Here is a 22,224-nt window from a genome sequence, read left to right as displayed (position 1 = left end):
GACCCATGGTTGTTCCAAGTTCATTTCCACAACTGTACTTAAGCATAGCTTAAATTTGACTGTACAGGTATATGTACTTGAGGTGGGAATCACTCTGAGCTCAAAGTACAGACACATCCTTAGCATGCTTGATTGGAATGCTGACAAGGGCGATGAAGAAAGGGGATGAGAGAAACAAGGAGGACACCAGGACGGTTGCTACAAGAAGGGGAAGGGAGGAGGGATTGCAGGTAAATAAACGGTGGCCCCAAGCCGCACTTAAAGAGGAAGGCAATAGATGGGAAGCAATTGCAAACAAAAGAGAGAGCAGATTATCAGTGAAAAATACAGAGAGAACTTGTGCCTGAGATTCACTCCATTCTGTTCTTTCCAATCAAATGTTCCTATGTGGGGAGTCGTGGATTACCAAATGGGCTCATGCCCAGGGGACCCCCCCCCCACAAGCTAGAACACTGGCCCCCTGTGCCTCCTCTCTATTTCCGCAGGGCCCTGCCACCCTGCTCCTCCTCTTCCCCCTTGAGACCCTGCCCCCTGGCCAGGCTGATCACAGGAGCTGTGGTAGGGTGAGCACTGGGCATATTACCCCTGTGTGGAGCTGCCTCCCCAGCCTCTCTCATTCTTGCATGGAGCTGGACCCCCCAGATCCTCTCCTTCCCCCCATTTTACACACATGTATAATGAAACACACAAAGGTTAAGTGAATTGCCTACAGTCAAGCACAAACTAAATCAAATATCACTGCTAGTCAGAGAACTCAAGAGTCCTAACTGCCAGTCTCTAACACTAACCAATGGATATTGTTTCAATAAAAAACCTTATATCTTAGCAATTACAATATTTGGCACTTAGGCAGAGTTCTCTGGCATAATGTTGTATTATGTGTATAGACAGCTGCAACTGTCCACACTCACTCACTGGAAACTACAAGCTCCAAAACTATTGTCACAAGTATCAGCTAGATTATTAATTCAATTGACAAGATGACAACTTTAAGATAGCCACATTTTTAGTGCATTGAATCATTTATTTTCATTCATATTTATTTCTAGGCTCCTTATTTTATATATGCTCCCTGTATTTGTAATCAGACCTTCCCTTCCAGGGCCTCCCAAGCCCCTCCCTGCCCATGCAGAGCTGTCCCTACTCAGTACCTTTTTGGCAAAACTGGGCATTTGTCCTGTTTTGCTAAAAGTCAGGACATCCTGGCCAGGGCTTTAAAAAGGGGACTGTCCTGACCAAACAGGACACATGGTCACCCTAGACTGTAGTAAAAGCTGCCCAGGCAGCTGTGAGGAGAGAGCAGCCCCTGGCCCATTTCCCTGCCCCCCAGGGCATGCCATCCAGGACAGGTAGAGGGTCCAGGGCTCCTCACAGCAGCCCAGATTCCCTGAGCAGTTCTTACCATGGCCTGACTTTCAGCCAGGCCAAAAGGCAGGGCCGTGGCGGGAAAAAGGAGGAGCGGAGGGGGGGGGGGAGAGGCTGTGATGGGTGGGTGAGCCCCCCCAATGTTCCTTGTGCCCAGGGCCTCAATACATAATCAGTTTGTGTAGGTGGGGGTTGAGCAGAAGCAAGAGACACACCGTTCTAGGTCTTAGTTCAGTGTGCTGGGCTAGTGCCATAAAAGCATTTTAAGATCTGATACTGCAAGCTATCAGGTCTAGGCTCAAAAGCTGTAGGATACTGACATTGCATGTGATTGTACAGTAGTTATTTCTAGCCAGAGCAAGTCAAAATACGAAATTTAAAAATCACTTCATTTTGATTACCACTTTGGTTCCCCACATGCAATTCAGACCTGATTTTAGTTGCTCATCTCTCATTATGTTACAATTTGTCTTGCATTACTGGAAAGTAGGGATTCCAGGTGGTATGATGCACTGCTGCTCTAGGGAACACTGTGTGAGGAGGAGGAGATGATCTTGGGGATACTGTATGGTGTTTTAGAGAGGCTAATTCTGCTCTCCTGTCTTCAGAGCTCAAGGATGGAATTCCAAGAGCCAAATGAGTTGGAACTCACCTCAGCAGTTTAAGGATAAGGTCTCCTTAATCCCAGCGTCAAGAAACCAGAAAGAATGATCAGTATTGCCCAGAGACTGGCTAACACTACAGTTCCATGGCAATAAATTTAATCCTGAACTTCTGGAGGATGCAAGGAAAAAGACACAGGCTGAACACTCCTGGCAACTCGCGAAGTATAGAAAGGATTTAGCAAGAGTCTTGGAAGACTTCTTGTCAAAGGGAAGGGGGTGGAGGAGGAGTCAAACTTACCAGAATTTAGGGTATGTTTTTGTCTAAAGTGAATTCTCTTCTCTCTCTGAACTTACACATCTTTTAAATCAGCTTCTTACTATGTTTTCTAACTCATCCTGTTGGTAAATCCTGATTTACAGAACAGCAGAGTAGCACTGAAGTAGTAACTAGTGTGAAGCATAAGGGGGAAATCTCAGCTGCTCCGCACTCCTCCCGCCAAAAGAAGTCTAGAGAGCAGAATGGCTCACTTGTTTGAAGAGTACTTGACTGTACATGAAAAAAATATAGATTTAGAAGTAGCTCTAACTATAAATCATATGTTTTACATAAGAACGGCCATACTGGGTGAGACCAAAGGTCCATCCAGCTCAGTATCCTGTCTGCCAACAGTGGCCAATGCCAGGTGTCCCCAGGAGGAGTGAACCTAACAGGTAATGATCAAGTGATCTCTCTCCTGCCATCCAGCTTACCCTCTGACAACAGAGGCTAGGGACACCATTCCTTACTCATCCTGGCTAACAGCCATTCATGGACTTAACCGCAATGAATTTATCTAGTTCTCTTTTAAATCCTGTTACAATCCTAGCCTTCATGACCTCCTCAGGCAAGGAGTTCCACAGGTTGTGTGAAGAGCATCTCCCTTTTGTTTTAAACCTGCTGTCCATTAATTTCATTTGGTGGCCCCTAGTGTTTATACTATGGGAACAAGTAAATAACTTTTTCTTATTCACCTTCTCCCCACAACTCATGATTTTATATACCTCTATTATATCCCCCATTAGTCTCCTCTTTTCCAAGCTGAAAAGTCCTAGCCTCTAATCTCTCCTCATATGGGACCCTCTCCAAACCCCAAATAACTTTAGTTGCCCTTTTCTGAACCTTTTCTAATGCCAGTATATCTTTTTTGAGATGAGGAGACCACATCTGTAAGCGGTATTCAAGATGTGGGCACACCAGGGATTTATATATGGGCAATAAGATATTCTCCGTCTTATTCTCTATCCCTTTTTTAATGATTCCTAACATCCTGTTCGCTTTTTTGATTGCCGCTGCACGCTGCATGGACGTCTTCAGAGAACTATCCACGGTGACTCCAAGATCTCTTTCCTGATTCGTTGTAGCTAAATTAGCCCCCATCATATTGTAAGTATAGTTGGTTGTTTTTTTTTCCCCAATGTGCATTACTTTACATTTATCCACATTAAATTTCATTTGCCGTTTGGTGAGATCTTTTTGAAGTTCTTCACAGTCTGCTTTGGTCTCAACTATCTTGAGCAGTTTAGTATCGTCTGCAAATTTTGCCATCTCACCGTTTACCCCTTTCTCCAGATCATTTATGAATAAGTTGATTAGGACTGGCCCTAGGACTGACCCTTGGGGAACACCACTAGTTACCCCTCTCCATTCTGAGAATTTACCATTAATTCCTACCCTTTGTTCCCTGTCTTTTAACCAGTTCTCAATCCACGAAAGGATCTTCCCTCTTATCCCATGACAGCTTAATTTACGTAAGAAACTTTGGCGAGGGACCTTGTCAAAGGCTTTCTGGAAATCTAAGTACAATATGTCCACTGGATCCCCCTGGTCCACATGTTTGTTGACTCCTTCAAAGAACTCTAATAGATTAGTAAGACATGATTTCCCTTTACAGAAACCATGTTGACTTTTGCCCAACAATTTACGTTCTTCAACATGTCTGACAATTTTATTCTTTATTGCTGGGATCACCTCTAGAGCCCTTTTTAAATATTGGCCTTACATTGGCTATATTCCAGTCATTGGGTACAGAAGCTGATTTAAAGGACAGGTTACAAACCATAGTTAATAGTTCCGCAATTTCACATTTGAGTTCTTTCAGAACTCTTGGGTGAATGCAATCTGGTCCCAGTGACTTGTTACTGTTAAGTTTATCAATTAATTACAAAACCTCCTCTAATGACACTTCAATCTGTGACAATTCCTCAGATTTGTCACCTACAAAGGACAGCTCTGGTTTGGGAATCTCCCTAACTCCTCAGCTGCGAAGACTGAAGCAAAGGATTCTTTTAGTTTCTCTGCAGTAACTTTATCGTCTTTAAGTGCTCCTTTTTTATTTCATCCAGGGGCCCCACTGGTTGTTTAGCAGGCTTCCTGCTTCTGATGTGTTTAAAAAACATTTTGTTATTACCTTTGGAGTTTTTGGCTACCAGTTCTTCAAACTCCTTTTTGGCTTTTCTTATTACATTTTTAGACTTAATTTGGCAATGTTTATGCTCCTTTCTATTTACCTCACTAGGATATGACTTCCACTTTTTAAAAGATGCCTTTTTATCTCTCACTGCTTCTTTTACATGGTTGTTAAGCCACAGTGTCTCTTTTTTTAGTTCTTTTACTGTGTTTTTTAATCTGGGGTATGCATTTAAGTTGGGCTTCTATTATGGTGTCTTTGAAAAGTGTCCATGCAGCTTGCAGCAATTTCACTTTAGTCACTGTACCTTTTAATTTCTGTTTAACTAACCTCCTCATTTTTGCCTAGTTCCCCTTTCTGAAATTAAATGCCACAGTGTTGGGCTGCCGAGGTGTTCTTGCCACTACATGAATGTTAAATGTTATTATATTATAGTCACTATTTCCAAGCGGTCCTGTTATAGTTACCTCTTAAAGAAGTCAAACTGCATTTAAATTGTATTGTAGATGGAGTCCACTTACCCTGATTTGCACAAAACTGAGCCCCAAGGTTTTGAGTCCAAATACGCTAGAGAATATATCTGCTCTGAAGGCTGTCTCTGCACAGGTCCTGAACTCACCATGTTTCAGAAGCAGGAATGGAGTCTGTCTGGTGTCTCCCTTCCAGTCTACCTACTATGAAATGACTGCTGGGGAATGTGAGAGGGCAGAGCCTGCCCCTGCACTTTAGCAGCCTTACAGGAACCTACCACCAAACAATGGATTAGTTTCCCCACCCATTCACCTTAACAAGGTGTGAACTTCTGAAGGTAAGAACAGAAACTGCTTCACCCACCATCCCCTCCCCATCTTCAGGTCCTTTGACTTAAGCAGTGATGTCCTTGGTCCACAGACGAGATCTAGTCACCTTGCATATGCAGATTCTGAAGAATCTCCACTTCCATTTAAAAAGTGGTTTCTAACCCTCAGGACTATAAAGAAATAACAGAGCCTTCCAAATGTGTCCCTAGGTATTTAAGTGGAAGCCTGAATCCACAGGCAACCTGAAACAACTACTCCAAGAAGTGTGAACTCCCTCCACACCACCCATTAATCTTGTTAGGCTGTAAACTTGACAGCCTAAGGACAGTACTTTAAAGGCTAGAGTTAGCTTTATCATTGCAGATCCTTTTGTCAGATGCAATGGAGAAGGAGGTGGAAGTGAAGGCCAGAGTGTGGGAACTGGTAGTTACTGCAGAGAAGGAAATGCAAAGGGAATAAAAGGAAAGAAAGATGCAAGAGTGGGGAAGGAAAGAGAGAGAGGGACACACATGAGATGGAAAAGAAAAAGGGCAGAAACAGCAGTTGTCTTAAAAATGAAGATTTCCTCCCAAGCAATGCTAAATATGACAATAGAATACTGAACTAACACATAATGATCACAAGTAAAAGTTTAATTACTACATAAATTCAGATTCTACCTTTGATCTCTATGCAAACCTCCCCTTGACATCAGTGGGAGCTGAGCTGTGAATAGAGCCGAGTATGTGACCTTAAATGTATATCTGTACCCATGAATCAGATTTAAAAATGGAATTCAGATCTCCCCCCAAGTGAGTTTGATATCCCTAGGTTAGAGGCAAATATATACCACTGAGAAACCCCCATTCATATCTCTCACAAACATCAGAAGTGGATCTTGCATTGGTTCTGTATTCACCCATTACAGAAGTGTTTCACCCTAAGTTTCCCCAATAAAATAGGTCAAGATTCCAAAACTAGCTTTCAGTGGAAGATCATTTTTCTGCTATTTTCCCCCACCACACAATCAAATTAACTAGCCCAATTATTTGGGAACAGTGCAGTTTGGCAACAGGGGAGGGGGCTTTGTTCCCATCCATCCTTTCTCTGAAACCAAGAATACTAAGAAATGAGATCTGAAGAAGTGGGCTGTAACCCACGAAAGCTTATGCTCAAATGAATTTGTTAGTCTCTAAGGTGCCATAAGTACTCCTGTTCTTTTTGCGGATTCAGACTAACACGGCTGCTACTCTGAAACAGGAAATGAGAGAAGAAATACGTCCATGGGGAACAGGGAGGCTACCCCCTACCCCTACTCCTTCAGTTTGCTGCTTAGCCATTGGCTTGCTAAAGGGGGATGGAGTCAGCTCACTATCTGTGGTGTTTCTCTTCCCCCCCCCCATCCCCGCCCCGCCTTGCCTATTTGAGCTAACCCCTGGCTATGTAACATAACAATAAAATCTGGCAGGGGTTTATTCCCACCCACCCTTTCTCTGAGACAAAGAACATAAGAACGGCCGTAGCGGGTCAGACCAAAGGTCCATCTAGCCCAGTATCTGTCTACCGACAAGTATCAGAGGGGTAGCCATGTTAGTTTGGATCTGTAAAAGCAGCAAAGAATCTACCGACAGTGGCCAATGCCAGGTGCCCCAGAGGGAGTGAAGCTAACAGGCAATGATCAAGTGATCTCTCTCCTGTCATCCATCTCCATCCTCTGATGAACAGAGGCTAGGGACACCATTCCTTACCCATCCTGGCTAATAGCCATTTATAGACTTAGCCACCATGAATTTATCCAGTTCCCTTTTAAACATTGTTATAGTCCCAGCCTTCACAACCTCCTCAGGTAAGGATTTCCACAAGTTGACTGTGCACTGTGTGAAGAACTCCCTTTTATTTGTTTTAAACCTGCTACCTATTAATTTCATAGTTCTTGTATTATGGGAATAAGTAAATAACTTTTCCTTATCCACTTTCTCTACATCACTCATGATTTTATATACCTCTATCATATCCTCCCTTAGTCTCCTCTTTTCCAAGCTGAAGAGGCCTAGCCTCTTTAATCTTTCCTCGTATGGGACCCTCTCCAAACCCCTAATCATTTTAGTTGCCCTTTTCTGAATCTTTTCTAGTGCTAGAATATCTTTTTTGAGGTGAGGAGACCACATTTGTACACAGTATTCGAGATGTGGGCCTACCATGGATTTATATAAGGGCAATAAGATATTCTCTGTCTTATTCTATATCCCTTTTTTAATGATTCCTAACATCCTGTTTGCTTTTTTGACTGCCTCTGCACACTGCACAGACATCTTCAGAGAACTATCCACGATGACGCCAAGATCTTTTTCCTGACTCGTTGTAGCTAAATTAGCCCCCATCATATTGTATGTATAGTCGGGGTTATTTTTTCCAATGTGCATTACTTTACATTTATCCACATTAAATTTCATTTGCCATTTTGTTGCCCAATCACTTAGTTTTGTGAGATGTTTTTGAAGTTCTTCACAATCTGCTTTGGTCTTAACTATCTTGAGTAGTTTAGTATCATCTGCAAACTTTGCCACCTCACTATTTACCCCTTTCTCCAGATCATTTATGAATAAATTGAATAGGACTGGTCCTAGGACTGATCCCTGGAGAACACCACTAGTTAGTTACCCCTCTCCATTCTGAGAATTTACCATTAATTCCTACCCTTTGTTCCCTGTCTTTTAACCAGTTCTCAATCCATGAAAGGACCTTCCCTTTAATGACCTGTACATCTGTTTGGTATCTTCTGCTGTTGGCTGGGCATGGGCAAAAAGATGGAAAAGTCTTGATCTATATACCCAGTTCTTGTCCTGTGGAAGAAGGGAGAGGCTGACAGGAGAACTGAGGGAGCTAGTGTGGAGTTACAAAATTAGATTTTACAAACCAAGGTTTTGCAAACTCACTGCCTAAATCTTTCTTTGCTTCAGCTGGATTGGTAGAAGATCTAACAAGTAACTTCCACTCAAATGCCTCGTCTACCCTGGCAGTTTTCAGGAAGTCTCCCACTGTTTCACAGCCCCACTCATGGAAGCACTAGCGTAGACAGGACGCAGCATCATTTAGACCTCTTCAGAGTAGAGTTAGATAACACAGCTATAGAAATGCTGCCAGCCAGACTGCACTAGCAATGGAGCTACACTGCTGGGAGAGCTGACAACTGCCAGTGTAGACCTAGTATATGGTATTAGCAACGTCTACATTTTTAGCTGTCTTTTTTGAGCCTGTCTGCACTGGGGAGATGTTTAAAAATCACCTGAAGACATAGCATAGACCCAGTTTTATGAGGCTTAAGGTAGCCTGACCGGAACCATTTTTTTTTCTGGTCCAGGCTACTTTAAAAGGCCTAAAATAGGGTCTATGCTACAGCACTAAGAAGTTTTAATGTTGGTTAGAAAGTTTCCCAGCAGAAGAAGGGCCCTAAACGTCTACACTTTGTATATAAGTTGCAGTGGTGCAGGCTGCAGTGCTTATGATGAACCAATGTCTATTCTCTCTGCTACAAAGCTCTCCCTTTCTTACCTCAGTCACTGGGGACATCCCAAAATGGCCAGGTACAGTATCACAACTGGTTTTTAGCTCTGGCTGATCTCCAATCAGTAGGCCATTAAATCAAATTAGAATTGAAGTTTGGAGGGGTGGGGACTAAAGCACACTGGTAATCAAAATGATGGGTTTTTAAGGGTCAATACCTCAACCTGCAGGGCTACAAAAGCTCTGACACAAAATAAATTGTTTTCAGGACAAGTAAATTCCACCTACTCTACTAGTTCTACTAGTAGAGCAGATAGCAATGGTGTTAGGGTCTCTTACCGAGGCTAGACTGTGGGAGGAGCAGGAATGTTTGCTTGGCTCAATGGAGGAAATCCCGCTGAGTGTGTCATTGCTCTTGCTGCTAGGACTTTGTACTCTCTTGCTGGAGTATCCTGTAATTGGAAGGGTGGTAAAAACAAGCCTTTAGGTCTTCCCACTCTGTTTACAGCAATCAGGAAAAGGAACCTATGCAATCAGATGTGGTGAGCTCACTCTAATCTGTCCTGTGCTGCCCCAGGTTAGCACCACTGGAGGCAGGGTCTCCAGAAGGAAGAATTAGTGCTCAGTGGGGTGAAAAAGGACGCAGTCACAGAAAAATCTGGTTCAAAGCAAAATGGCTTCATTACAGTCCTGGATGACGAGGGGAACTGTGATTAGTTAGTGACAGAGCATAGATCTGCTGAGTTAAAGGATGTGCAGAAGGAGGAGGAGGTGTATTTCTAATAGCTACAGCTAGGAGTCAGGGTTCTATTCCCTCCTAACTTGCTTTGTCGCCTTGAGCAAGGCACTTAACCTCTGACTCAGTTTCCCCATCGAATATGGAACTATGAATACTTATTCACCTCTCTGGATGAAAGGATGTACGCAAGTGAAAAGTGTTATTGGAGAAATATTATGCATCAGTGTCTCACTTCTCTCCTGCCACGTACAGTGCTAAAATAAGTATCGTTAGTGCAAACACAGCAGAAAACTTGCCAGTATACAGCCAGTAAACTTGCTTGACCTCATAATTAGTGTTTTTATAGTTTCATAATTTCACAGTGCTGTACAGACAATAATTAATCCTCACAACACCCCCTGGAGTAGCTGGGTAATTGTTAAACCCATTTTACAGATGGGGAACCAAGAGAACAGTAAGTGACTTGCCCAAGTCACACAGTGAGTTAGTGGGAAAGCTGGGTTTAAAACACAACCTCCTGACTCCCAGTTCTGTCCTCACTCCTGCAGACTACACCGCCTCCTTTACTGCTTCCAAGGACTGCTAACGGTGATTTCAGGGCAGCGCCGCCAGTGCCCATGCTTTGGGCAGATGACATTAGCAATTCGTCAGAAACCTACCGCCACACCTAATAGGCATCAAATGGAGCCAATCATGGTCACCAAGATGTGAGCTGTGGGTCACCGCATGCACATAGCCACACACATCAAGTGAAAGTATTACACAGTGTGGTCGATAGTCTCCTTTTGTGTTAAAGTTGATGGTAACAGCAAAACTCACTGTAAAGCCCTGCAGACACTTTTCAATCACTTGTGCTCTAGGGTAATGATTTTGCCCATTCTGCTATCTATTCTGCATTATGGCTCCTATTAGGCTACTGTCTGATTAGTTTTGCCTCCCAGTCTCATTCTGCCTCTGTATAGTGTTTTGAATTACTTTAGCAACCTGATCTACCCATCTGCTTGGAACTACCTGGGCTTCTGTCCTATATTTTTCTCCTCCCAGCCAATATTGCTTACACAAAGGTTCCTTTAACATTACGTTGCATTCCGCCCCCAGCATCTGCTGTTGCAATACCAACCTTTTTTCACTGAAGGGACCTTCTTGGTTGGTAAAGAGAGGGCAGGGACTCCTCCAGGCTTAATGCCACACTTTTCTGGGGTGATCTGTCTCTTTCGACGTCGACGCCGCTTCAGCTGGTGCGCGGTAAGAGCTAAGGCAACTGTCCCAAGAGCTGTAGCAAACAGCACCTTCCTCAGGCCTGGCGAGAGTCTCAGCTGAGAGAAGACAGACTTTAAACACAAGAGATATAAGAGAGCAACAATGTAACACCACCTGCACCACCCATTTGTATAGCAATTTTAATCCAGGACAGCTAGGACCAAAAGGTGTTTTACTGGCACTGATTTACCCACAAGTGAAATGTAGATGTCCATGGGGTAGAACACAGCAACTGTTCAATAGTGCCGAGCAATGCTAAACTGTTCAGGACAAGATGTGAAGGACAGAATATCTTATCTGACAGACTGCAGATAGAATTAGAGTCCTGTATGATTTCCATGCAGTTCTCTCTGTATAATCATTTTAGATGAGAGCTTGAAACCTCAGGGGCTGCCTTCTCTATGTGGACATTAAAGATCCCATGGCACTTTTCACAAGAAAAGGAGTTTGCCTCAGCGATCCTGCTCAAAAGATTGTAGGTCCAGACTAACAACCAGAAGTGAAATCCTGGCCCCACTGAAGTCTATAACAAAAACTCCCATTGACTTCACTGGGGACTGGATTTCACCCCAGCACATATAAGTTACACTACAAATGCTACAAATTGTTTTACATCCACCTAAAGAGGGATGGGGAGTGGAGGGGATGATATACACGTCCCACTACAGTGTTCTGAATGAATTCCATCATTTTCCAGGCAGTGGTACCAGAGACACTGTTCTGAGGACTGAGAGGTGGTAGATGGCATGTCCAGGAAGCCCTAGGCAGCTGGGAGGTGAGTTAGGTTTGGGCCATTTAGGGCCTGATCTAAAGCCCAATGTAGTCAATGGAAGTCTTCACAATAAGATCTTAAATAAATGCAAAATAGCAGTACATTTATTATTAGGAAAGCACTTACTGTAATACTTATATGCGAGACAGTTACTGTTATTAACCTCAACTCTGAATTTCCTGATTTGGGGGCAGTTAGTCTTATCCCTACTATTGCATTAGTATATTTTTCCATTTATGATAATCATGTTTAACAAAAACAAAAACTATACCTGAGTGTCTCTAAATGAAAGATGACCCAAAGGTTCTGCTTGATACAGAGAAAAGTGGGGTGAATAGGACGCAGCATTAGCAATTTTGGAGTTACGACAGTGTCACCTCCATAATTATAATCCCCATTTTTTCAGATGTTTATAAAACTAGTTGTGACACTTGGGACTAAAATTTCAATTTCTACTTGGCCAAAACATGGTAAAATTTTGAAAATTCAGTAAAATTATGATTAGCCCAACAAATTAACATGATATGTTGTTTCCACAAAAACTCTGTCTCTTGGAACACAGAGCAGTATACACCAAATGTTCTCTACAGAGCAGTTTTTCTGTACAGTGCCCATTCTTTTCCTCAGCATCTAACCATACTTGCCTGCAACCCTTCCCTACTTCACAGCTAAATTCCCCTCTCTGTTCGATACTTATGTGGCCCCCATCACTGCAGTAGCTGAGCGCCTCACAATCTTTAATGCACTTATCCTCACAACACTCTTGTGAGATAGGGAAGTGCTATTATCCCCATTTTACAGATGACAAACTGAGACACAGAGAGGCTGAATGACTTGTCTAGGGTTATGCAGGAAGTTTGTGGTAGAATAGGGAATTGAACTCAGATCTCTCAAGTCCTAGATTATGGCCTTAGCCACTGGACCAGCCTCCCTCTCAACACCCTCCCTCCCTCCCCACTGCCAAACCCACCATCAAAGCTTCCCCAGCAAGTGACTCTCCTTCTCTCTCATCTGGAGGATGCTCCCCAAACCTCCCCAGATGACACCTGACCTCTTGTAAAAAGCCTCTATTCCCGATTCCTTCCACAGTCCCTCAAACAAGTGCAATCACCCCATAGCAACCGTTAATTCCTCCCTTTCTCTTGCCCCAGCATCACCCTGTTATTTCTCTTCAGCACCCTCCAAAACAACTGCTGCAGACAGCCCTGTAAAAGAAAACTCCAAATAACTCTGCAGAAAATCCAGCTGTGTCTTTTTTTTTTTTTACCTGCCCAAATGTCGTATAAAGAAACACAGGGATTTCTGCCACTGTCATTGCCAAGGCCTGGATGATGGACATTCCCTCCGTTCTCTGAAAGGCCATGTCTGAATGAGGCTCAGAATTCCCACAGGAGTCAGCGTGTGGGAAGGACGCTTATGGGAACTGCTCAGAGAGTTCACAAAGAAATCCAACTTTGTTTCAAAATGTGCCTTGGGATTCCAGAATTGGTCTCCAACTGTGAATTTTCTCTCTGCAAGGAACAGGAAAAAATATGGTAAATAGTAGCAAGAACAGTACAATCTCCTCTGATAAAGAAATTTTTGTACAATGCATCTGAAGGCACATTACAATCCATTTAAAATAGCAAGACAACTATAATGGGATAAACCACAGAAAAGAGATATTAAGCTTATTCTTACAAACAGTAATGTCTGCCTCTCAAACGAAACAAGGAAGAGAATTCCCAACCTAAGTAGCTCTGGAGCTTGCAACCCCAAAGATTTTTAGACTAGATCAATGGCCCAATCTACGAGGGATAAGGAAGTATGTCAGCCGAATGGCTTTTATAGTTGTCAGTAGCTACCAGTGTGATGCTCTGCTCTTGTTCGATGACGATAAGTTGGCTGCGTGTGTTCCCTCTGTGTGCCGCCCCAGCTCTGCGCAGATAGCCGACACCGCAGACATCGACAGAACCCCCAAAGATCACAGACTCTAGTAAGGTACGACGGCACCTGGCCAGGTTTATTGTCAAACGAAGCACAGTAATAGTTTCCTATAGATTCTACAGGACATACTACGAATATGTGCCCCCGGCAATGGACACGGCTCAGTCAGTGGCAGGACACTCCACAGCCCCCTAGGCTGGACGACGATGTGCACTTCCAGACCTATTCTTATACAGGTGCAGAAGAGTTTACTCATCCCTCCTGACTTACTGAGATGCAGCCCCTTTACTCATTAGGGTGCTGCTTCTCCGGTTACATGTTGGTTCAAACAAATCTATCTGTCATGTTGTCCTTTTGATTTGTCTTTAAAATGCACCTGCCTGTTCCTCGTTATCTCTGTGGAGTGTTCTGATGCCATCTTGGCACAAGTTCCTCTAATGAGCACTTGTGTGGATGCACCTGCTTCTGGCAACCCTCTTCTTGCCAACTTCTGTGAGTGGGGACTGCCTCTGGCTCACAGCCCAGCTTTTGCTTAGCAATGCCTGGAAGTATTTTGGTTCAGGCTTCAAGCCTCAGAGTGGGCCTCTGACACAAGAGTTTTTGTTTCAGGGCCTCATCTTACTACAATAGTAGTTCAGGGTCAATTGGTTTAAATACAGTTTTGCTGGCCAATGTGCACAGCAGCCAAGTCACATTACAACCAGACTGAAACAAAATTGCTTTAGCTCAGGCACAGAACTAAGCTACAACAGGTTTGTTTATTTTTAATAGAACATAATTGTAACACTTTTTGGCCACATCAACAGGGCCCAACCACCCGCCAGTTCAATCACTGCCACATTTAGGCTATGCTTAAATACAGTTGTGGACAAACTAGCTTTGAACAAGCATTGTTCAGCCAGCATGTATAACCAAAACGTGTTAAATATTATAGCCTTGGTCTGTACCTTGACTAAAGCATGTTCTTTAAATCTGGTTATTCCATTGTTTGGCCCCCATCTCACTGACAAGCCAAACTTGCCATGTTTTAAACCAGTTCAGTAAAACAATTCGTAGCCCATAGTAACCAAGTTCAATGACCTAGACATAAGATCTTCGAGCCTCCAGGATGCAGCTGATCAGACTGGAAGCTAAGTTATGCATAAGTATAGCTTTTAAATGCAGATGAAAGTGAGAAGTAGGAAGGGTCTAGAATACACAGGTCCAAACAGATAGATATTTTTTCCATGGCAACAGAACAATTTTGTATTAAATAAAAATTTTAGACAATATATAGATCGAGAAAACAACTTGAGAATTTGAATACATGCAGGACTTCAGTACATGCATCTGCTAATCCACGGAGTGATGGATTACAGCAATCCAGCCTGCAAGTTATCAAAGCGTGGATTGCCTTCTCTGCATTGCCTCAGACAGCACAAGCCAAAGTGCAGTGGTGTTACTCGGACTGTAAAAGGAAAATCTGTTTGGAACAGCACAATGTGACCTTCAAATGGCAGAATTAGATAGAAAAGAACAACAAAAATACTGACAGCAGCAATGAAAAATAATAACTGGATCACAATTGTAACAACTGCCTAAGGGGCAACAGCATGTCATGAGACCAACAGCCAAAAACTCTCTTACTATTTTCAAACTTTAAAAAATTTCTAATACTCAACTCTGGAGGCTGGTAACACAGGCAATAGCAACACATATTGCTTCAATTATATCAGCAGAGAAAGCAAAAGCAACAATGTATAGGACAGTTATGTATTTTCTTTTGTCCAGAACTCTACTGGAATGTCATAAGTTAACAAAGAATGCAGTATACCCTCTCCATTCCTCCTGGGCTGTAAGCGTAAGGCAATGAATATGCCTTTTGAGAAAACTGAGGATTTTAAAGGGTCAGGTATTTTGAAATTACTTTGTTTTAGGGTTTGATTTGTTACTATTGTAATAATGTAAGGTGATTGAATTCCTCATTTTGATTATTGTGGCATGCCAAGTTCAATTATTTATAAAGCATAAATTTAAAATGGATGCAAAGCAAAATATTTTCAAGGATACAGTTAGATAATGTACCCCAGAAACCCATTCTGATATTGTCTGAGGTGCTCTAATACAAACCTGAGCATGGTTCAGTAACCTCCTTGGCTACTCTCTCATAAGCCATTACCTAGATACTTCCCCAGCACAAACTCTCATAAACTCTAGAAGGGGGGGCATCTCCCTCACTACTCCGTTATGAACCCCACTATGGGAACCTAATCCTGCTGCTGCCCCCTCCCAGCTTGCAATGTTGCACAGATACTGCTCGAAAGTAAAACCCCAGTGCTAGGAAGCTGCCTTTCTGGCCACTTCCTTCTAGCCCCAGAATCAGCATGCCCACCTCCCTGCCTTATCAAGGCACCCAACTCCCCCAAAATCTAAACCTTGCCTTCCCATCACTTCTGCAGCGGCCCAACCCCCACCGAAACCGGTACCAGGCAGCCATCTCTGTGGCTGCTCCATAATCAACCCCAGGGCGCACCCCACGCTGGCCAGCCCCCAGGCACGCCGGCTGCATTACCCCCCCAGCACAGCTAGCCCCATGCGGCGGGGGGGCATAAACCCAGGTCGCGGCAGCTGTACCGGGGGGCCGAGAGGTGCTGGGGGGCTGCGCGAACCCAGCCCGGGGCTGCTCACCCAGCTGGTCCCTATTGCCCCTGGCCCCATCGAGTCCCCGCTACAGCAAAGAGATAATAACCCCCTCCCCTCCTCCCCCGCGCGAATGGAAGAGTCCGCATCCCCCGGCACTACCACCCCCAGCAGGGGGAGCCCGCAGCCCTGGCTGAGCCGTTCTCACCCAGGCACTTCCCATGGCTTCGGAAGGGCAGCGTCTCCTTCCCCTGCGCGCCGCAGCCTAACCTGACTGCCACCAGAGGGCGGAACGCGTGGGAGGCCGCCCGCTGCCAGCCAATAGAACAGCGGGCTGCCCCTGGGCGGACCAATCAGCTGGCTCTCCTGGCCAGGAGGTGGTGACAACTAAGAGTGCGGTTGAAGAGCAAAGAGCAGTCTTCCCCGTGGGAGGGGAGGAAGGCATACATGTCAGTGTTGATTGACTGTGATTGGCAGGCTGAGAAGGAAAGGGGCGGAGCTTCTCTTAAAGCGGCAGCGTCAGCTAGCGGCACCCTCGGGGACCTGAGGTTCCTTGTTTACCCCAGAGCTCAGGGCCCACACAGCCGCCCTGTAGGACTCCGGCGCTGCATCCATGCGCCAAGGCCTGGGCCTGCACGAAGCTGCCATGGCAGACAGGACAACAGCGAGGCCGCCCCGCAGGGGGAGGCTGCCGGGTGCGTTCCCCTTTAAGAGGCAGCCGGGAGGATGCCAGAGGGCGCCGATGGGCCCTATAAAGGGGCGGGGGCGGCGAGGGCCGACTCGGCTTCGCGCTAGTCTCGCCTGCGCGCTGAGGTGCTGTAGCTGGGCGGCGGAGAGGCTGGCAGCCGGGCTCCGGCGGCGCGCGCGGGGATGGATTTCAACATGAAGAAACTGGCCTCGGACGCGGGGGTTTTCTTCAGCCGGGCCGTGCAGGTGCGCGGCGCGCGGGCGGGGGGGCCCTCCGGCGGCTGCTCCCGCTCCTCCCGGCGGGTCCCTAGGAGAGGCCGTCTCAGGGCTTCCCCCCCGCAAAACACTCTGGCGGCGCCTTGGGTGTTTCGCCCCCCTTCGGGGTCCGTCACCGCAGGCTGGCGGCGGGTCCCCTCCTCGTGGGAAAGAGGCGTCTGCAGTCTGGGGCGCCTGGCTGGTCAGTGAGGGTGTGAAGGCGGGGGGAGCCCCTGCTGCTCTGTATCGCCTCAGGCCTCACCCCCTCCAAGCGGGGACTCCTCCAGGCTGGGGGTGGAGAGATGCGCCCCCCCCGTGCGGTGTAGTCCCCTGAAACCAGCTGCCTTGCATCGGGTTACAGCAGCCCGGCCTCTGGCTTGAACCCGTGTTGCGCGTGGAGCTGGCTGCCAAAGAGGGCGAGTGTGAGGATGAGCCTTTTGGGGGAGTCACCCGGCCAGAAGGTGGAGCGATGGGGGGCTCGGCTCTGTCTCTGGGTTATGGCTGCAGTGCTGGCTGCGCTTTGCAGCCAGGGACCTGTTTGTGTCTCAAGTAGGTTCTCTCCTTACCCTTGTGCCCCAGGGGATTCTGCTCCTGAGAGACATGAGCCCATTACGCTACTCGGTCCTGCCTCTGCAGCCTAACCTGGGAGTATGTGGAGAGATGACGATGGGCTTCTCATTCCCCATGCCTGGCATGTAGAATGACCCTGCTCTTAGCAAGACCCATAACTAGAAATGCTGGGGTAGGAGTGGAGTGAAGTAGGGGAGACACAAACCCAAGATCCTCCTGTTTAAGCATCTGGACTATGAACATTGTCCTTTATTCCTGTGGCTCTGGGGGAAGACTGCACTGCCATCATTTTAGTAGGTATCCGGGATTATGATTAGGGTTTTTGTAGGGGAGACTTTTCCTGTTAGCCTCCACCACCCACTAGCATATATAACATTGATGCACCACCAAAATGTCTTAGATGAAAGGGAAGTTACCCTGCCCTTTTGTCAATGGGAGTGTTGGAATAACTGAGAACACTTGTGGGGGAAGCTACCTATGTGGTAGGCACTAGCATTCCAGTCCACACCCTTCTAGGTCAAGTGTGAACTAGACAAACCCTCTTCTACCCCTGAAGAGGGTCCCTCTCTTACTTCCCTTGCTTGCCAGCAAAATAGGGCTAGGATTATAATGAGAAATAGGGAGGGTAACTTCAGATTAGCATTTCTAGTGACTGTTCTATTGTAAAGCTGCCTTGAGCCCCTGCATGTGAGTGATGGTTGGACTGTGGTGTCTGCTTCTAACAGGCAAGAAGAATTTTCCCTGCCCCAGAGTAAGAGCTGCTTGAACAAAACTCCTAAAAGCTGACCACCTCCTTTGTATGATGGTGGGTCTCAGATCAGTGGACAGGAAATTGGTTAATGCTAGAGCATATGGATGAGATTTGAGTTCTTATTCCTTTCTCTACCAGAGAATTGCTTGCTTGGTACTTCTTGCTAAGTTAGTCCACTCATCACTTTGTTGCTATTTTTCAAACTGTTCTTTTACCTCTGTGCCCCATTCTGGAAACGGGGTTACTCACAACTCAACATCGGTGCAGATGCACCAAAAGCCCTGTAATGCTTGTAAAAACATCTGGAGAGTCTTGCATGGCAGGTCCTATAGAAAGGAGAAGTAAGTGACGAACAATGTAATGAAGAGACTGTAAAATGGGGGTTATGATCAGTGATGAAGCTGGTGTTAACAGTTTCTCTGTGGTTTGCTTGTATTCTGTATCTGAATTATAACTCCACTCCCTTACATATACCTTATTCAGAAATACCAAGCTTTGGACAGTGTCTCGAATGGTGGTGAACAAACTGGGAGTGTTGAGAAAGAAGGACTTAAGTAAACTACATCCCTTTTGGTAGCAGGGGGCAGCGGACTGCTGCCTTATTTGACAATTTAGTAAGCCAAAGTCCTATTGTCCAAGCAGTACCTGGAAATGTGCAAGGCACTTCATAAAGACTTTATCCCAGAGACCTCACATTTTATATAGAGGTGGCTTGAAAAGGGGTAGCAGAGCAAGAGAGGAGGAGTGGCAGGGAGGAGGAGGACTAACAGTAGTTCGAGGTGCTGTAGTGCAATATTGGTTAGATCATCGTTCTTAAGGAGAAGCTTTAGCTCTGCAATGACAGTCTTAACTGTGCCCATACATGTGGTAAAATGGCTGGGTTTTGCCCCAGGTTCTTGGAGTCAGTTCTAAAGCAAAGCAAGGCTGGGGGAAGTAGAGCTGTGATCCCTGCTTTTGGAGTCACACTAGATCTGTCATGATGCATGAGAGATGATCTAACAAGAGGTCAAATAGCAGATGCCTGCAAGTACCCTGCTGGGAACGCAAACTATGTCCGGCTTCCCTTCCTACAGCTGTAGAAGGGCTGTGGTGTGCAGTGATCCTCCTTGATTTGAGTGAGCACTAAATGCTGGGTTAACTAACTGAAACATGGCCCAGCTTTGGCAAACTAGGTTTAGTATTTGCTTCCTGGCATGTTTCCAGAGTGATCCTTGAACAAAATCTGCTCGTATAAGGGTAGCCAGTTGTGTAGTCCCAGTCAATGTAGTAGGTGGTAAAACTACATTCTTCTTGACTAGCTTCAGCTCAGTTACTTGAAGTTTGTTGCTTCCCATGTGCTAGCTATAACCTTCAAGAACGGGTCTGTGGAACTTTGTTCTGTCTTAAGCTGGCTTAAGAGGAACTGAAACTTAAGACAGTTCTGATGTAGGACCTGGGCTTTATCTTTTAGCTTGGGTGGGGGGAAGGTAGGTATGTTGTGTACTTGCCTGTTTCAACAGGAGACTGCCTGCAGTGGTGGTGTAGTTGGACCCAGGTTACAAGTCAAGGTTGGTGAAGTGATATTTTATTGGACAACTTATGTTGGTGAAAGAGATGAAGAGCTCTTTGTAAGCTCAATCTCCTCAGGTCAACAGAAGAATGCAGGCTTTTCAAGAAGCTAGTCTATTATAAACATGCCTATTACGGCAATGAGTCCGATGCAGTGAGAAGAGAAATAGTTAATTCAGGTACAGAATAAGGAGCAGATGGCAAGTTTAACAATCCTGTTATCATGCAAATGATTGTAGTAACAAAAGGAAAGGAGAAATGCTGCAAAGATATGGCATGTTTAGATTTGGAAGGCCTTCTAAAGGTCATTTATCAAAGACTTGTACAAGGTGTAGGAAGGAACCAGCCTAGGGATCAGCAGCTCTTTCCATCAGTGATTTTAGTGCAGAGAGGGAAGTTTATAAATAGCTTCTCTTGGCTACTACACCCACTTAATATCTTGCATATGAATATTCACATCATTCATTACAGGCATAATTAAAAGAAACAAACAGCATAGGGCAATTGGTACCAGGGGACTGACTTTGTGGGTTTTTGGGAGGTGGGAGAAGATAGGGTGAGTTGAATAGTGATGATGGAAAAACCCTCCCCCTGAAATGTACCAGTGAGATTAGTCCCCCTTTGGGTTGTGTCCTGGTAGAGTCCTGGTATTTGGATGAAAAAGCTAGTCACAGCATAGACTTCTGCATCATGGTGCCAGACAGGCGGATATATACACCCACAAAGGGGTAAATGGTTGCTGGAGGAGGTAGCATGTGATTTTATTTTTCTGGATGTCTGCTGTTTTGTTGTGGTTGAGGAAGTGGGAGGGAGAGCAGGTCTGCAGCTGCCTTCTTCAGCACAGCAAACTTCTCGGGGAAGGGACTCTGAGTTGGCTAGACTAGAACTCAGTTTTATAAAGCACCCGGTGTTGCTTCCTGCTGCTCAAGGCACTTAATGATGTTTCTGGCAGTGCAGTGGCTGAGAAGTAAATGGATTAGCCATTATGCACTCAGCTATCACTCATGTTACAGGCTGTCTGTCGGAGAGTGAGGGCTTGTCTACATCAGAAAGTTGCAGCGCTGGTGAGGGAGTTACAGCGCTGCAACTTTGAAGGTGTACACATCTGCAGGGCACCACCAGCGCTGCAACTCCCTGTTTGCAGCGCTGGCCTTACTCCCGTTTTGTCTCGGGTGTAGAGGATCCAGCGCTGGTAATCCAATGTAGACAGTTACCAGCGCTTTTCTTGACCTCCGTGGAAGGAGGAAGCCTCTGGTAATCAAGCTGGTTTCCTTTCCCGGTTTGCTCTCTCGGTCCCGGAGCCACCCAGCAAACCGCAGGGAAGGAGACCTGCTTGCTCGGGGTTCCGGGACCGAGAGAGCAAACCGGGAAAGGAAACCAGCTTCGCCGCGGTTTGCTCTCTCGGTCCCGGAACCCCGAGCAAGCAGGTCTCCTTCCCTGCGGTTTGCTGGGTGGCTCCGGGACCGAGAGAGCAAACCGCGGCGTTCCCGGTTTGCTCTCTCGGTCCCGGAACCCCGAGCAAGCAGGTCTCCTTCCCTGCGGTTTGCTGGCTGGCTCCGGGACCGAGAGAGCAAACCGTGGCGTTCCCGGTTTGCTCTCTCGGTCCCGGAACCCCGAGCAAGCAGGTCTCCTTCCCTGCGGTTTGCTGGGTGGCTCCGGGACCGAGAGAGCAAACCACGGCGAAGCTGGTTTCCTTTCCCGGTTTGCTCTCTCGTCCCGGAACCCCCCTTGAAGCCGCCCAACAGCGCTGCAGTGTGGCCACATCTAACACCACTTGCAGCGCTGGTTGCTGTAAGTGTGGCCACTCTGCAGCGCTGGCCCTATACAGCTGTACTAATACAGCTGTAACAACCAGCGCTGCAAAATTTTAGATGTAGACATAGCCTGAATGTCTAGTCAGACAGCAGAGTTTTAACTCCTGTTCCCATAGAATCTCCATCTCCTATGAGAATGTGTGAAAAGAACTTATTAACATTCCACTGTAAGGGTGGCTAACCCTTGATTGTGTCCATAATGTGAGAACAATTCCTATCTGAACCTGTGTCAAACAATGCCCCTTCAACTTGTGTATTGAGTCTTGTGGAAATAGTCTGGCCTCCTAACATAGACAAAATCAGCTGAGCTCAACCAGGGTTGTGATGAACTTCCACTAAACTTAGTCTGCTACAACATGTCCCTGAACTCCATTGACCCCTGCTCATAGGGGAAGTTGTTCCCCTTGTGCTCTGAGGCAAGGAAGACTTGTAAATTTCCCAGTGCTGATGCAGTAGTTGGGGGCCCATGGCTTCAGATTCCAGCAGAGGTGGCTACAGCAGTGCTGAGGTTGTGCAGCATCTTGGCAGAAAATAAATTTTACGTGACCATTAGTCCCCTCCTTGGCATCTTGTTTTCCATCAC

The 22,224-nt window shown here is 45.9% G+C and overlaps 2 protein-coding genes across 7 annotated transcripts in view; one reads left to right on the top strand and one right to left on the bottom strand.

The window, feature by feature from the left end:
- The window catches only part of MIGA2 (mitoguardin 2), a 32,123-nt gene extending 15,831 nt beyond the window's left edge, over window positions 1–16,292 (bottom strand). The window contains exons 1-4 of one of the 2 annotated variants that reach the window (XM_030535631.1): window positions 16,225–16,292; window positions 12,739–12,982; window positions 10,560–10,770; window positions 9,040–9,152 (exon numbers count right to left, since the gene is read on the bottom strand). In XM_030535631.1, the coding sequence (XP_030391491.1) occupies window positions 9,040–9,152; window positions 10,560–10,770; window positions 12,739–12,834 (420 nt within the window). In that variant the 5' untranslated portion in view covers window positions 12,835–12,982; window positions 16,225–16,292. Of the gene's footprint in view, window positions 1–9,039; window positions 9,153–10,559; window positions 10,771–12,738; window positions 12,983–15,506; window positions 16,065–16,224 lie in introns of those variants that run through there. The other variant, XM_030535632.1, reaches the window with a different exon arrangement.
- A 503-nt stretch (window positions 16,293–16,795) lies between these two features.
- The window catches only part of SH3GLB2 (SH3 domain containing GRB2 like, endophilin B2), a 40,398-nt gene continuing 34,969 nt past the window's right edge, over window positions 16,796–22,224 (top strand). For all 5 annotated transcript variants that reach the window (XM_030535934.1, XM_030535933.1, XM_030535932.1 and 2 more), the window contains exon 1: window positions 16,796–16,949. In XM_030535934.1, the coding sequence (XP_030391794.1) occupies window positions 16,887–16,949 (63 nt within the window). In that variant the 5' untranslated portion in view covers window positions 16,796–16,886. The remainder of the gene's footprint in view (window positions 16,950–22,224) is intronic.

The sequence above is a fragment of the Gopherus evgoodei genome, chromosome 16 (assembly GCF_007399415.2).
Source record: "Gopherus evgoodei ecotype Sinaloan lineage chromosome 16, rGopEvg1_v1.p, whole genome shotgun sequence".
Classification (NCBI taxonomy): domain Eukaryota; kingdom Metazoa; phylum Chordata; order Testudines; family Testudinidae; genus Gopherus; species Gopherus evgoodei.
This window is presented reverse-complemented; position numbering and strand designations above follow the sequence as displayed.